Genomic DNA, 17356 nt, shown 5'->3' on the forward strand with positions numbered 1-17356 from the left:
TTTTTCTTTCTGACGTTTGTTAACTCTTTAAGCAATATGTGTAATGGAATCGTGCTGTTTGAAAATCGATTCTGTTAGACTAATCAAATATCGTTCAGAAAATAGATTAAATGTCTTAATTACATTTCCAATTAAGAATAACTGTTTGTTACCTAAACAAATTTGAACGAAAAAGAAAAGATGGTTTGTGTAGAAGGTTATTGTCTACTGTGTAAAGTATGTCAAGTCAGTAATCAGTTTCCCATACTAAGGCCCTCTATTAAAACCCCATTAAAGGTGTCCCTTTGAAGCGTGGTTCCCACTAGAACGTAAAGCGTGATTCCCACTAGCCTAGCGACGCAACGTAACGCAACGCTACGACGTATTGACGCAAAGTGCTAATTGCGTAATCACAAGTGGGAACCGACGACGGAACAATGCTGCAAACATCGCAGGTTTGATTTCACGCAGGCGGGGGCAAACACAATTATTAGAAGGGCATTTCCATACGGTGCGTAGGTTGCGTTACGTTGCATTGCTAGTGGGAACCAAGCTTAACGCAGCGACGTATTGACGCAAAGTGCTGTATGGCGTAATCACAAGTGGGAACCGACAACGCAATAGTGCTGCAAACATCGCAGGTTTGATTTCACGCATCCGGGGGAAAACACAATTATTAGAAGGGCATTTGCTTAAGTTGCGTAAATTGCGTTACGTTACGTCGCTAGTGGGAACCACGCTTTATAGGGGTTCTCTGTATTCACTACTTCTTCGATTTTGTTGCAAATAAATAGAAAAACTGAACGCAGTAGGCCTATATGTAAACTATACATTTATTGTTATTTCACCCGATCTCAATGCTGTATCTCCACATACTTTATCTATCTCCGAAGTACGGTATCAAAGCAATATTTGGTAATACAGTCAACTCTCCCAATACCGGACCCTCCCAAAACCGGAATTCACGAAAAACCGGACTTTTTTGGAGGGCCCAATTTGTCCCTATTCTAAATGTACTGTAATTTATTATGAAAACCGGAATACCCAATTCCGGAATCCGGACAAATTATGAAGTACAAAACACGAAAATTAGCGTCTGAAAACCGGACTGACGGTTAAAAAACTCCAAATATTTACGAAAACAACGTAACATCGTCGTCGCTGACTCGGATTCACTACATTCACAATGTACAAAAGCTTTTAACCATACCCTCACCATGCATGAAGTGCGCGACGTTTCGCGGTACGATCAAATAATGTTGCCATGGAGCGCTACACTGTGATTGACAGGTCAGTTCATTGTTAACCCACGAGGCGGCAATTGCTTTGTTGCGTATCGAACTGCGGTGGGCTTTTTCACATCGAAGCGCTATGTCTTAATGTCTATTGTTTTTAGCAGGGAGTTGTTAACAACTCCCTGTTTTTTTTTAGCATATGAATTGTTTTTTAATAAAGTTAAATTTACATTCCTGTGTCTTTGTTTTGTTTAAATTATTGTTAAATTCACAATTGCAATAGGACTTTAAAAAGGAATGTTTCACTAAAAACGGGACTAAAAATGTGCATCATTATAAATTTGGAAATCATTATGGCAAAACGTAAACGGAATGAACTTGACTTAACTAGTGTTAATAAACTTTGAAATGTTACCAATTAATTATTGTGTCATTATTGCTTGGCTCGTTTACCTAATCAATTTTCATCATTGCTATCAAATTACGTCAAAATAAAGGAGCTTAAAAAACATGTGGTCTAGGTGTGGGCGTTTTTATTTGATTATGACACCTCTGCACATGCGCATCAATCAAAGCCCTTCACCCATGCTGCTGCTGCTAGCTAGCTCACGAAAAATAAACAGACCGAAATTATGTTCACCGTACGTACGTACGTAGGCCTTTTTGCCGTTAAAAACACATTGAGAAACAATAATTTACTATTGTAACATGTTTTATTGGTATAGTAAATAATGTAACTTTTAAAAAAGGTAAATTGAATTACTGTAGCTTAATATTAATAAAGTAGGCCTAGGCCTATCAGTATTTATTTATTTAAAACTAGATTGACACAATCATAGCCTAGCCTAGGCCTTCCCTACGCTAGGAGACCGTACCGGGCAGCATTCGGTGACAACGTGATGACTTTAAAAATATGTTTTCAGGAAACCGGACTTTCGAAAAACCGGAAAATATATGCCCGCCCAAGGGTGTCCGGTATTGGGAGAGTTGACTGTACAGCATCTCATTTATATCACATGTGGTGCCTGTATCGTGTAAGGTTATGTTAAGGGTCATGTTACTACTTATACATGTAAAACAATGTTAGGCTAAGGATTAGGTTACTATATTTTAAATCCACTTTAAACATGTGAATGTATAATGCCTAATTATTAACCAGTTACGTCAATTTATTATGGAAAATTGTTTAAAACACATATAAAGTCATCCAAAGATATTGACATTGATGGAAATAGGCTAGACATTTTAAAATAGATTTTCCGAAAAGTTTACGATATTATTTCCATTAATTCATGTCCCTATAATCTAAATAAAAATATAAAGTATAAATTCTAAAAATAAATGTGAAACTAGTTAATTAAAATTACTTATTTCGTTCGAAAGTATAATACCGATATGTGATTAACATTTTTTTTCCAATTTGCTGAATAGATTGAAAGAAAATTTTCCAAGCTGTGTAATAAAAAGCTTTAAATATTTGACTAATATAAGAACTATTGGGAACATAAAAACCATTAACAAGTAATACATGTTTATATAGCTGCATAGTCTTATATTTTGATAATGGAAAGCACTTTGAAATATGCATTAATATTTCTTTCGTGACATAATACTTTTATTTTACGTGCATTTATATAACTAGAACGTCTGCAATACGCCTGGACTAGTATTGACCCATTTAGACTGGATGATTTCATAAAGAGGTCATTAAATAAATGGCGGTAGTCCGTGAGAAGATTCTTCTGAATCTGAAAATGTTTAATCAAATCACGAACTAGATGACAAAATGCTCTATATTTTAGTCAAACCATGGATAAATAGTACAGACACGTCATTTAATGTGTGGTTTTATTGATTTTTACATTCAACATTGCCGAACGAAATATGTCACGGTTGTTGAATTTATGCATACAGTATATGCCTTACATTAAGTCCTGTCGTCGAAAGCTCCCTGTTAATTGTCCATCGCTTCGTGATTGGTCGAATTATTTGCGCGCGTGTGTTACGTTGGGAACAAAGACTCGTATTCTTGAAAGAGGACTATCTTTAGTTATTCAGGACTATGATAGTCCGGACTACGATAGTCCGGACTACCTTTGATCTGGTATTTTTAAGCTTGCATTTCGCTTACGACGTCCGTGCATTCTGTTATTCAATCTCATAGTACCACGTGACACTATCGTACGCAGTGACATTGTGTAATATCTTATTTATTCTGCTCCGCGTTTGGAAAAAGAAAAATGAAATATTAAAAAGATAAATAATAAAGCTATAATTTGATTTGATTCCAAATTGACGCTCAATTTGATTATCTTGGCATTTTGAGATATATTGTTTTATGTACCGCAGTTCTCTGTCGTAACGATGACATTTAATCGATCACTTAGTAACTATGGTGTTGAATTCAATAGAATTGCATCTTAGAATATCCCGCTAATTCTATTTTATGACTACTATTTACTGTTAGAAATGCACAAGAATCATCAATTTATTTGTTTTCTATCTAATTGCTCAAGTGAATAAACCGAATGTGATGAGTGTCAATTTAAATTCAAAGTTTATGCGGGTTTCATCTGCGTGCGTGATTATTATTACGTTATTTATCCTCTTCATCTTATTCTTCAAACATGTTTAAAAATTAATAGGAACACTTTCACTCATTGATTCAAATAAAGTTTTATTTTCTTCCTTTAAAAATGTATTGTCATCCAAAATCATGAAAAATAAAGAAAAAAACTATTTTCACAATCTGTTTACACTGCATTGGAAAACTGTTGTTGCCAAACTCGGAGCTAGTATTCTAATGTAGTATTCACATGAAAGACAAAATTTACTAAACCTTGTTTGCAAATTTAGATACTTTGAATTTTGCAAACTTATGTTTAATGGATGTAGGCCTACTGGTAATCAGGCTAACTAGGAAACTTGAAAAACTCGGAGTTTGCTCGAGCTTGCATTAAACAAAGGCTTAGCCCAGTCTAACTTTCGTTTGTACACCTAGGCTAGGCTAGGCTAGGCTTAGCCCAGTCTAACTTTCGTTTGTACACTCCAGGTTAACCATTGTTTGGAGAAGTTTGGTGATTCCTGAGACTTTTAGTGCAATTTAGTGTACTAGGTATACGTACACACATAAGGTTCTGTCTACACTATCAAATCTTATGTAACAAAAAAAACGTGATGTGCCCATATATGGACATGATGATCTCATATCACTACCATATTTGGGTATAATCACCACCATATTTAGGCATACCACACTTTTTTTTGTACTAGTGTAGACAGAGCTTTACTCTACATAAAGTGTTTTCCTGAGATGACAAATTCGTGTGTTTCATGCCTATAACTGTTAACAGGATACAATAATGAATAATTTATACTGATATAAATGAGGAGGGTCTCTTAATAGGTGGTCAGTAATAGTAGGCCTACTATTGGTCATACAACACATGCCGTGCGCAATGCCGTATATCTCGTTATTAACATGATAAACAAATTACCCTATTTAAATTGTGTTAAATCTATAGGCTTTTATACGCTAAAGCGTGGTTCCCACTAGCGACGCAGCACAAGGACGTAACGCAACGCAAGTGAATTGACCAATCACAAGCGATGGCTTATTCGCTTGTGATTTCTAACTGTCTATAACTTCGCTTGTCATTGGTTAAAACGCTTACGTTGCGTTTACGTCCTTGCGTTACATTCTAGTGGGAACCAAGCTTTAAGCGTGGTTCCCACTAGCGACGCAACACAACGACGTAACGCAACGCAAGTGAATTGACCAATCACACGCGATGGCTTATTTGCTTGTGATTGCTAACTGTCTATAACTTCGCTTGTCATTGGTTAAAACGCCTGCGTTGCGTTTTACGTCCTTGCGTTACGTTCTAGTGGGAACCAAGCTTCATTAACATGATAAACAAATTACATTACCCTATTTAAATTGTGTTAAATCTATAGGCTTTTTATAATAATGCAATTACTGTCTGATAAAAAAGAGGTCGTTTCGGATCTTTCTTCATCTTCCCTTCAGCTATCTTTGTCGATGTACGTAAATGAGTACATGACTTCATAATGTATGTTACGCGTAATGTTGTTATCGGAGTTTATTAGGGCTATGATTTATAACAGTAATGTTGTCGTAGCTCGGTATATGCTATAATTGGACAGAGAAAAACATTCTACACCGCCAACATCGCCGCTAAACCAGAGAAATTGTCCTGCTGAATAGTAAACCCTAGGCCTAGCCCAAAGATTGGTGGGCCACTAATGCTTAGTTCCTACTAGAGACGCAATACAAGGACCTAACGCAACGTAAGTTAGTTGACCAATCACAAGCGGCAGTTCGAATAAATCCATCGCATATGATTAGCCAATGGCGAGATAAACTAACAAGGCTTCTATTTTAAATGTTCACATGCGCACACTCAGTTGCTATTCGTTATCAAGTTAGATAGGCCTAGGGTGTAATTAATAGTATAGACCTACATTTCATATTAAGCGGATTGCCAACATGCTATAATATAATATCGATTTATACACATCAGATAAGCATTAAATTGTCAGAAACACGCACTAACGTTCAAGAATGTGTCTAATACTCGTATCTATATAAAATATCTTTTCAAACATTGGTTTCTTCGAAAGATTTGACGGTGTTGCTGCAAAGTGACGATACGCGTGACGCCGACGATGGCCGATGTGCGTCAACTTCGTTTCATTTGTTTTCAGATCATAAATTATTATTATTATTAATTAGCAAGAATCGCTTTTCGCGCAAATTAAACATTTTTTAGCTCTAATTGGTTGTGCATGTTTTTCGCATGCCTTAAAACTTAATCATGAATAATAAGAAAGTAAATTATTTAATAGTATCCTTTTTTTTACTTACGTGCGCGTCAAAATGTTTCACCCGATACACGGTCGGTATGTCTAGTGACAATAAGCAGGCAGTTGAGTATCGTGTCTGCTATGAGGATCAGACGACTGCAAACTTTATTCAGCGTCTATTGACACTATACAATTCTATAGCCCTTTTTTTATAAGCGTTTATTTATGAAATGAATGATTAAATGCCAGTTTGGCGAGTTTGTCTCGCCATAGTCAGTTGAATGTTTCTTCGTACTCGTGTCGAGACGAACTCTCACTTGTGATTTATTATTGCGACATGCGTTCGGATTAATTTGCTTGATGATGTATCATTTGATTTTTGTGTAGAAACATTTATAAATTTCACTTAGTAAATCTTTTCTATGCCCTATCGCTATCGCCTGTAATTACAAAATAAATCTACACATTCTGTAAATGAAAAATGTGCAGTTTAATAAACGAGTGTGAATATGAAAGCTTAAAGCCGTCTTTGGATATTACGTTTAGAGGGATAAGGTAAATAATGTGCTTAAAGGACGACTCCACGTTTATTATAAAAACACATTTATTGCAACCACGTGTAAATGCCTATATTAATGATCAGTGATTATTATAATATTGTTGATTTATGAAAAGCCATGTATGCCAAAATATTTTTCTTTTAGGCATATTAAATGAATTATGGAATACGATAAGCCCGGCTCATTTTCCAATGATACGTGCTTCATGATGTAATGCGTGCAAAAGTTGTTATGCACGCACACAATTTGTCACAGGAATTTCGGACCGAATTCAGCACACACAATACCCACACATCACTCTTCCCTACTGTGCGTATTTGAATTCTTGTCTAACTAACCAATATCATGAACATAAATATTCCTACATTCATAGCGAATTCTTTCGGGATTGTGGCACCGACCGACCATTCAGGCATCAATTAAAACTTTCTATGGGCCTAAAAATAATAATGTGTCAGAGCACACTCCATATTAATGCATTTGTTTTACTGTTACTAAGGTTTGAATAACTAAACGCCACCTGCTTGATACGATGATCATTGTACCGTGTCATCCGCCAAGAGCCTATACTTGTATCTAACTGACTTGCAATAGTCAGTTAGATAGTATCTGGTGACAGATACAGAATCGGGTGGTTGAATCCTTCTATGCGCGCTCAGTCACATGTGGTCATTCAGACCACAACAAATCAATATTGTATGCTTATTTTTAGCCCAACACATTATTATTACCCATCTTTTATATGAATTTAGGATTTAATACGAAACGCTATAATTCCTTAATGTGATTTTAATGTTGTTGTTTTTGTTATGAGAAAACCATTTGTTTGCTTCAAGTACTAGGAACACCCAGGTCTGATGACCTTAGTAAATAATTATCATCACATGTAAACAACAGTATCCGCATTCACAGTCAATTATTATTTAAATAACATGAATAAATTAGATGTATTCCAACAACAATGTGACGTTTCAAAGTTCTATTGAATATTCATGATTTCATTTTCTACCGCAACAAACAGCTCCCTCTCATGTCGCACTTACGATTGTTTCAATAAAAGCTGGTAGAATATTACAAGGAGATACATTAGGCATTCTGTGTAAGCTGATGCACAACCACTCTACCAAGCTTCTAGTTATTGAAACAACGGTGTTTAATGTTTAACTGTGTTATACATCGAATATTGACATTTTAATAAAAGTCTAAACATTCTACTGGATGCTTTTAAGGGAGATAATTGCACTGCTCCAGACACACGGCCTCCTGTAAACCCTAAGTAAGTATTTTTTTGTAATTTATTTTTTATTGCGTGAAACAGATAAGTAGCAACAGTTTGGTATTAGATATCATAAACATATTTTGATTTCGCGTATTACAGTAGTCGGTTTGCCTTGGAGAGATCATTGAATTTTCAGCGGTGGTGATAAAAAGATCAAAAGGGTTATTTTATTCAGTCCATGCGCAAATCCTTACCGCCAGATACAATGTCTCGTGTTGATGATGCGGTGAAGAGATGATTATTCCAAATTGTTCATAGATTTACCGCGCAGTAGACGTATAACGTAGCTCAGTAGGCCTACCAAAGTTTTTTTTGTTGGTGGGGAACGCCACAGAAATTATCGCACTTTTGCCGTTTTTGCTCCTCTTAGATTTCAAGAGTTTGCTGTCGTCCACCGTATACGTGATTTCACAGGTGGATGTTTTCTTCTTTCTTATTAGGATATGTCCGCTCGCAAATGACTACGGAACCAGCGCAGATTTCATTATCTGCACTTTCCCATCAAATCGATCGGATTTAGTTTAGCCTTTCCTCGTCTATATCACAGCAATTCCACCGCGGGAGAACTTTGCTCTTGTTCTCGTAATTCAGTTTGGTAATGATTGGTAACAATAATGCAATAACATCGATATCTTGACTGTAGGCTATCGGGACGTTAAAATCGGACCAAATTTGTCGCCGTGACAATGTATAAATTGTAATGTGGATAATTTTAGAACTGTACATTTGTATTTACTAATATAATACGAGTATTTTCACAATTTATAATTTCCAGGTACCGTGCTTCTTCAAACCAGGTACCGTGCTTCTTCAACCATGGACTTGAATACTACCCCGCCATCAACTGATAACTGGACCTGTATTGAGTATCCAGGTGTGGAGCCATTTGCTGTCACACTACACATGGTGCAAAAGATAGTCTGCATCTTCTCGTTAATTTCAAACATTTTGGTGATTATTATTGTTCTTGGTGATCGCAAGGCGCACACAACAGCCAACCTTCTGATTGTGAACTTGGCCGTATCACAGATACTGTTATTAGTAGTCCGGCTGCATTCATTACCGTAGGTTACATTTTGTTTTTAGTATTATTGTAAATTTAATCAACTGATTTAAAAAGCATTATGATGCGTGTGTATGAATTAGGCGTGTGCGCGCACCATACTATTTTAAACCGAGTGGAAGTCGAAAGACTTTCAACCGATATTCATTTCTGTGTAAATAACCCTTTCCATTCGATTCTAATCCGTCTTTTAAAACTATCGATAATATAATCTAACGCAGTGAACCATGGCATGTTCTGATTGGACAAGATATGTAACTAAGCACTCTGTATCCATCCAGTCGGTGTTTTAATACACTCGTAGGCTTTAAGGCATGTAATAACTACGACGGGAAGATAACTAACACATTACTAACGAGAAATCACAAATTGTGTCTTTACTAATTACATCCATTTTGTAAATTGCGTGTGACGTGTTGAAATACTTATCCGAATAAGTCACTCAAGATTACATAGAGATCTGCATAATCATCTTATAATTATCCATATTTAATTATCACATTGTTTAAATGAATTGTTTTGGTTCTATCATTGAGAAATCATTAATAGCAAGTTATTTGCTATATAAAGTAATACAGTTCAAAGTTTTCACATGACATGAGTCAAATGGCCGAGCGGTTAAGGCAGGGGCGCCGTTTACTGTACGGTACCTAAAGAGCCAACAACATCGGCAAGGGTTGAGGCCGACTCGCTCCTCTTAGTTCTGGTGGTGGAAAGTATTCTCGGATAAGGACTATAAACCGTAGATCCAGTGTACACAGTTATAACCCAGTTCATTATTCGAAAAAGTAGGGGGTTACCCCGGTGAACTGGTTCACAAAATAGCCCCTGAATCAGGGGGATTACCACCTATCTGATAGGACAGTGATTAATTCACTATTGGTAATCCTTGGCCACATTGCCTAGAGACATAAAATAAAAAAGTTTAAATTAGTAAAAAATAAGAATAATAATGATTTGAACGAATTCTCCTAAACCTCAGTTAAATAAAGAATGGTCAGGATAGGTTATTTGATGAGTGGATTTATTTGCTCGAAATGTAACTATGTCAACTTACATTACGTGCGTGTGTCGCAAGAACATTACACGCTTGTCACACTAGCATTACATGAGTGTCACACGAGCATCACACCCGTGTCCCACGAGAATTATACGTGGTTGACACGCGTATCACCAAATTTTTCATTTCTAGTTGAACAGTATTAATGATGCGTTTTCTACATACATACATATTTCACCTGAAGAGTGCGGCCAGCTACATGCTGGTCGTACGAAACAAATTTGTAGTGATTAAAACAATGAAGTAACCAAGTTTTCTGCTGTTATTTTATTTACATACATATATATATATATATATATATATATATATATATATAGGCCTACTATTATGTATACATTTTCTTTCAATCAATTTTCCGCATTTGGGCCTAATAGGTAATGAGCAAAGGAGCTTATACCACTCAAATTAGCGAATACGTAATTAAGGCAGTACCAATTTCGTAACCAATAGCAATGATACTTTAAAAAGGTAATTGCGAAATTAAAAATATATAATTGCAAATATGAATGGCCTACCATTATGTTTTATTTTGATTACGTCATAAGTTCGGCGTGGTTATGTTTACTAATGTTTCTCAAAGATTCTTAATTAACACAAAATACTAATTGTTTATTGTTATGACTTGCTATCGTGAAATCACAACGTTTGTTTATATTTGCTTATATTGAACATTTTACGCATGCGTAGTGCAATCGAGAAATACAGTAACCTACGTCCTAAACATGGTGGTTTACGGCACATTTTCAACAATTTGTGTCAGATTGATTGATTGACACATTGAATGTTTGTGAAAGTTATTAGTAGACCATCAAACCAAATATCTATTTGTTTCACTCTGTTTGCAGTTTTGAGTCAAAAAAGAGAGTAATTTTGTGTTAGTAGTAACCCGATATCGTATCACCGTTGATAATGCCTTTTTTTTTTATCGCAATCGAATGTATGCGCGGTACGTTTAAACGCTCACAGATGGAATGTGGTAAATCTACTCACATATTTACTTTTGTATAGACCTCACTGAAAAATGAAATTATAAGTTAATTGATGTTATGAAAATAGTTTACATTTCTTTTTAAACATTTTTTTTTAGATTGATTGCAAGTGATATTGGAATGACATCATTAAGTTGTAAGCTGTGGAGGGGAGGTATGCATTGGTCGCAGGCCGCCACTGCATTAACGATTTGTACGATAAGTTTAGAAAGACGCCGAGCAACCAAATCGTTATCGCGTTCTTCTAACATTCCCCAGCGTCAGCTTGCCATAGGTGTAGCATTTATCTGGGTCATAACTCTCGCTGCCAGCTTACGTATGTTCATCGTCTCCGATATTACAATGCGATATCGTCCAAGTTGCGACGGAGAGCCCGTCACCACGGGTTTCTGTTACCCAGATAGAGAGCCAGGATATGACATTTACACGTATTTGTTTCAGGTGTTTTTTTATTTAATACCATTGATAGTTATGAGTGTTGCGTATGGATGCGTTATTTGTTCTTTGAGATATACCTCTAATGGGACGTCATTGCAACCAAGCCAGGTAAAACGAATGATCGCGACGCGTCGTAGAGTTTCAGTAACCGTTTTCGTAATTTCTTTAGCATTCTGTATTTTATGGTTCCCGTATGTATTTCTTCAATTAATATGGTATGTTGAAGAATTCTCGTTAGGTATAGGTATGATACAAATCTTGTACTTTATTATTATTAGTGAAATTCTTATTGAATTCCAAGGTTGCGTCAATGTGTTGACGCTTTGTTTTTTAAGCCAATCTTTTCGTCAAAGCATGCTGCTGTATCTTCGTTTTGTCTACAACTGTGTTACAAAGTGTCGGTGTGGCTGCCGGAAAAGCAAGGCAGATGTATACGTTAGAAACGAACCTAAGTACACGCTACAATCGAACAATGACCACCGCGCAACAAGGAATACAAATGTAACTTGTGAACAATCGTCACAGCTCTAGAAAACAATTTATTCAACCGTGACGAATAATATTTCAGTCAGAGAAGAATGGATTGGAGCTGACGGTGTGTATATTATAACAATAATATAGACAATATGCTTATTAGTTATAGTTTTGTAGCCTTAAGCGTGGTTCCCATTAGCGACGCAACACAAGGACGTAACGCAACACAAGTGAATTGACCAATCACAAGCGATGGCTTATTCGCTTGTGATTGCTAACTGTCTATAACTTCGCTTGTCATTGGTTAAAACGCTTGCGTTGCGTTTACGTCCTTGCGTTGCGTTCTAGTGGGAACCAAGCTTTAAGCTTGGTTCCCACTAGCGACACAACATAACGCAACCTACGCAACATAAGAAAATGCCCTTCTAATAATTGTGTTTGCCCCCGCCTGTGTGAAATAAAACCTACGATGTTTGCAGCACTATTGCGCCGTCGGTTCCACTTGTGATTACGCAATATAAAGCCATTTGCGTCGATGCGTTGCGTTCTAGTGGGAACCACGCTTTATTGAATTATATCTGTCTTAATTTGTGATTTCGTATGATTGACTGGTTTATTCGTTCGATTGGAGCTTTTTACACGTTTCGCACTGAAGTATTTCTTAGGCCTGTAAGACTTAAATCGTTAGTCAATGCTAATAAATTGGCATTATAATGTGCGAAATACCTACAAACAAATCTTAATCTCTGTCTACACTATCAAACTTTATGTGACAACAAATGTGCCCATATATGGACATATGATGTCACCTCACTACCATATTTGGGCACATCACTACCATATTTGTGCACATCACATTTTGTTGTCAAACTAGTTTGATAGTGTAGACAGAGGTTTAAAATGCATGCTAAACACTGATGATGTAGGTCTATTGAAACATTGTAAAACGTAATTGGTTGAGCTTTATTAATAAGTACGTATATGGGTATGTCCTAACGTAATTTCGTAACGGTATTGTGTAACGTAACAAATTTACCATATCTAGTATAACTATTCATACTGTAATAATTGTTATCAACTTACTCATACAAATATAAAGAGTTTTTAAACAAATTTTACCGTCAGAATGGCGTAACGGCTGTGAGTGATCACTGGCTAAACCCAAGTTTATGGGGCCTATGAACAGTGCCCAGAGGAAAAAACAGTAATTAAAATATGCCGAAAATGCTAAAAACGTCCGAGACCTCCAACGTTAGAACTTGAAGGGCCACTTAGGTTTTTACCAGTAGCCTCTGTGTTACGCCACTGCTTACGTACAGCACAACATTTTCGACGCGTTTTACGTGTCTTCAACATCAGAGGAATCCCGAGTGTTGTTAGGTATACCGTATGTTGAATTTGCCCTTAATTTGTGCTGTAAGTTTGTGTTTGTTTGTTTGTTTGTTTGTTTTATCTTTATACTGGGTGACCTCTTCAGTCAAAGACTGGTCTTCCAGAGGGCCCAGTTGGTGATCAGTGGCTGTGATGTACTAATACACCGGGGTAACCCCCTACTCGTCTCGAAAGATGTACTAGGTTCTTTAAAGTGCACACGAGCAAGTTGTGTACACTGGACCTACGGTTTATAGTCCTTATCCGAGAAGACTCGTTCTACCACCAGAACCATGGAGTTAGCCTCGAACCCCTGCCGATGTTATGGCTACGTGATTACGGTTCCACTGTCTTAACTGCTCGGCCACTCACCCACCCAACTTTATGTTTTATACCAGTATGAACTTTCATTCTCATGTTTTGAAATTTGTAAATAATTGTGTTGCCTATTAAATGGATGGAGAACGATTGTGGGTCGGACTACCTACATACTTCACAACTGAAATGCTAATATCCAAAATTAGACAGGGAAAGGGGAACATATTTTCCTGGTCAGAGCATGCGCAAAAAGATGAGTCAATGACACAGTAACGGCCTCCTCCAACAGATCACTGCAATGGTGTGAAAAGGCCTTTTAAATCCATGTAGGCCTATAGTAAAAAACATCTCTTTGTTAATATAGATCACTTACGATACTCTAAATCGAGTAGGTCTATCATAAGTGATCTTATTAATATAGACTGGGAGGATATTGTTTGAATGCAAAAAGATGAGGTAGGAAGGATTGACAAAAGAGGGATAATAAAGAAATAGACTATAGGCCTATATTTAATTGTTTGTTATAATTTTAGTGGGGACGGGTGAGGTGTGGTAAAAAAAACACCTTTATAAGAATTCGGGGGAATGCATGAATGCATGCACATTTCCGGGTATTTATTTATGTATATATGTATAAAAGAGATATAGTATTATTAACATACACGCATTTGGTCCGATGAAAAATAAAAGACCTTTTTAGCGACATGTTTATTCTGTGTGTGATTTTGTATTATTAGCGGATTTTTAGAAAGAAGGATTAGCGCCCTCAAGTCTTACAAGCTAAAGAGCCACCTGGACTGGACCAAAGATAGTGTAGTAGGAAATGTAACATCTTCCTACTACACTATCTTTGACTAGGCCTAGGCCTAGACTGACAATGTTCTTCTTGGATAGCCTGTTTCAGCAATACTAGGTCTACCAGAGCGTGTATTGTGTGGGTGGCTAGTTTGTGAGGTAGGCGAAGTTCCACTTCTTTGTGTGAAATGAATGTAACAATATTAATAAAATTGGTATCAATCAGTATAGCCTACGAGGCCTAGCTAGGCAATATAGAGGCTAGGCCTACAGGCCCTAGCTAGCTAGGCTAGGAGTGGGCTAGACCTGTTGGCGTGGGAATAAGTCTATAGGCTTGAAGGATATACTCATGCTAGGCCTCCTACTATAGGCAAAGATACTATAGCGCCACGTGCACAACCTAATATCCCTGGAAAAGTGAAATTTTATATGAAAAGCATACATCCAATAATAGAGGGCAGTATTAAATCAATCTTGGGCATCAGCATAAATTCTCCTAATAACATGTATCACTCTCGAAGAAGAGAGAAAAAACCAAATTGCTAAATTCCAACAAGAACTTTTGGAATGTAATCTTTTTTATCTCTTTGACTATTTTCAGAATTTAGATTTATTCAACAAAACCCTTCTTATTCTAGGCAATGACCATGATTTATTTGATAATATTATTAAGTCTTTAATCGACAAATTCTGTAAATCATTGGCTAAATCTTTATGGAAGAAACGTTGTGCTCTTTTAAACTTATACGTCAATGCTGTTGTGTTTTGAACTGCTTTTCTACTTTTGTGTGTCATTTTGATTTCCGTTTCGTAATCTTTGTCTTTTTATTTTATTTATTATGCCTTAGTGTTGAGTATTACACACACCGTTATACTCTTTATTACTAGACAAAATTGCATGTTTTGTTATTAGTTGATAAAATAATAATAACAATAAATAATATAAAAGCAAAATAAAAACTAAGGTGGAGAGTTTGATTATCTTGTTCTCAGATTGGTGTTTTGATTTTTTAATTTTCGTTAATTATCTTGATAAAGTAGGCCAATCAGCTTTGAATTACGATGAAAATCAGTGTTACTAGTACACACTTAGCCTATTATATCTCACCTCTTCATTTGTGGTAAAAATTAACAATGTAGGCCTACTACCATTTTCTTTCTACTAAAGGTATTTGAACAATATGCCTTCTGTTTGGCATGGCATTGTCTGTGTTGTTGTTGCTGTATTCATTTACCAGTCTATGATGCCTACCACTGTTCAAGTTGTCACAGAGGTGATTATCACCGGTAGCCAAACAGAGATCTTTGTGTTTTTGAGCAATTTAACCAGAGTTTTAGAATTACAAAAAGAAAGGTAATATAGAGTCGCTGTGTTGATATTAGAATGAATGCAAAGTTATTAGTTTTAGAATCAGGCCTGGTCTTTAGTTTTATTTTATAAAACAAAAATCCTGGATTGTTTTTTCAGGAAAGTTGATCTCGGTGAGTCAATGATGGAAGATAGTATAACAATTGACCACTACAAGATGATTGACGCTATACCTATTTTTGGATTATTTTCATATCAAATTAACTATGACACTTTTCTAAGTAAATTTCAGTAAGTAATTAATTTAAATTTGAAATGAGCTTTTCAAGACCCTAGATATTTTACTTTTGGAATCTTGAATAAAAAAGTAAAATGCCTTTTCCTGATGCTAAAACAGTATAAATTTATAATATAAAGTCTTATATTCGCTAATACATATACTGTATATGCCAACATCTGAATTTATTAAAATGGGAGGTGATATTTTTTAAAGCTGAACACCATTATACATACAATTACAAATTCAGTTTTATTTCTAATCTGGGAGAAAGAAAATGTAAAAAAATGGGAGCATGAATGATGTTGGTATTTTGGATTATCTTGGCATGAATGTATATACCGTACTGACGCGGGTATAAGCCCATACTCGGGTATAAGCCCACCCCCAACTTTTGACTAATTTTCATGAAAAATGAGGCACTCGGGTATAAGCCCACCCATTAATTCGAAGATCTACAGTGTGTGTCGTAATACATTATTTTGTATTTGGCGACGTCCATACACCGGGCTTATACCCGCGTCAGTACGGTACTTAAATTTTAAACCCAAAATTAACCCTGAAATTTGTTTTTCTTTCTTTTATACGGTAAACTTAAGTTGTTATGGTTCACATTATAATTCATTTTGGTTCACATTGTAATTATTCTTTAGAGAAAATTATACAATATCAAGCACATTCAACGTTGAATCGGGTTTCACGCATGGAAAAACAGTGTGGACATTACATGATGTAACAAATGATAGTGGTCAGCTGACTTCACGGCTCATTGAACATTTCACGGCAACGTGCCCATGGATTTTTAGTCACTTTACGCAAGCAGTTGCCGCAAAAGAACATTACGAAATTTTATCGTCCGTCAAGGAAAGGATAGAAGCTGGAGCGAACATGTAGTTTACCTTTTGTTTAATATAGATATAAATATATTATATTTTATGTATTGAGTACAAAATTTATTTTTTAATGAATAAAAATTATGACAAAAGTAATCATAGTGTAAAAGATTATATACTGTAGTGTAAAAAATAATAGTAAATCATAAGTCTGAAATTTCACATGAACATGTAGTGCAATACTTTGTACACTATCGTGAAGCTCTGTCTACACAAAAAAATGTGATGTGCCCATATATGGACATGATGGACTGTTTTTGTCAAACTAGATAGTGTAGACAGAGCTTTACAATACATATTGTTTGAAGAATAAAAGTGGGAAAAACCCATAAAAGACAAAAACAAAATATTGTAGGAACAAATACAAGGTTGGAATTAGAGGATACTTTATAACTTGTTATCATATTTTTCTCTCCTTGTTGATTGATTAATATATAATTTACAAAGTGTGATTAGATTGATTTACAAAAAACATTATATGAAAGTAAA

The 17356-nt window shown here is 35.8% G+C and overlaps 2 protein-coding genes across 3 annotated transcripts; both read left to right on the forward strand.

Moving 5' to 3' along the window:
• The first annotated feature begins 7546 nt into the window (after positions 1-7546).
• On the forward strand, positions 7547-14259 carry LOC140044574 (endothelin receptor type B-like). The gene is made up of 3 exons (XM_072089145.1): positions 7547-7877; positions 8656-8944; positions 11091-14259. Exons 2-3 carry the CDS (start codon positions 8697-8699, stop codon positions 11959-11961), a joined length of 1119 nt encoding a protein of 372 aa, XP_071945246.1. The 5' UTR covers positions 7547-7877; positions 8656-8696; the 3' UTR covers positions 11962-14259.
• A 141-nt stretch (positions 14260-14400) lies between these two features.
• LOC140044575 (uncharacterized) lies at positions 14401-17183 on the forward strand. 2 transcript variants are annotated; one of them, XR_011844470.1, is made up of 5 exons: positions 14401-14547; positions 15557-15742; positions 15857-15988; positions 16628-16959; positions 17152-17183. XR_011844470.1 is itself a non-coding variant. In XM_072089146.1 (4 exons), exons 2-4 carry the CDS (start codon positions 15570-15572, stop codon positions 16866-16868), a joined length of 546 nt encoding a protein of 181 aa, XP_071945247.1. In that variant the 5' UTR covers positions 14401-14547; positions 15557-15569; the 3' UTR covers positions 16869-17153. The 2 variants fall into 2 exon arrangements, 1 of the variants encoding a protein (XP_071945247.1); XM_072089146.1 differs by having other exon boundaries at positions 16628-17153.
• Positions 17184-17356: the final 173 nt, after the last annotated feature.

This window comes from Antedon mediterranea, chromosome 3 (assembly GCF_964355755.1).
Source record: "Antedon mediterranea chromosome 3, ecAntMedi1.1, whole genome shotgun sequence".
NCBI lineage: Eukaryota > Metazoa > Echinodermata > Crinoidea > Comatulida > Antedonidae > Antedon > Antedon mediterranea.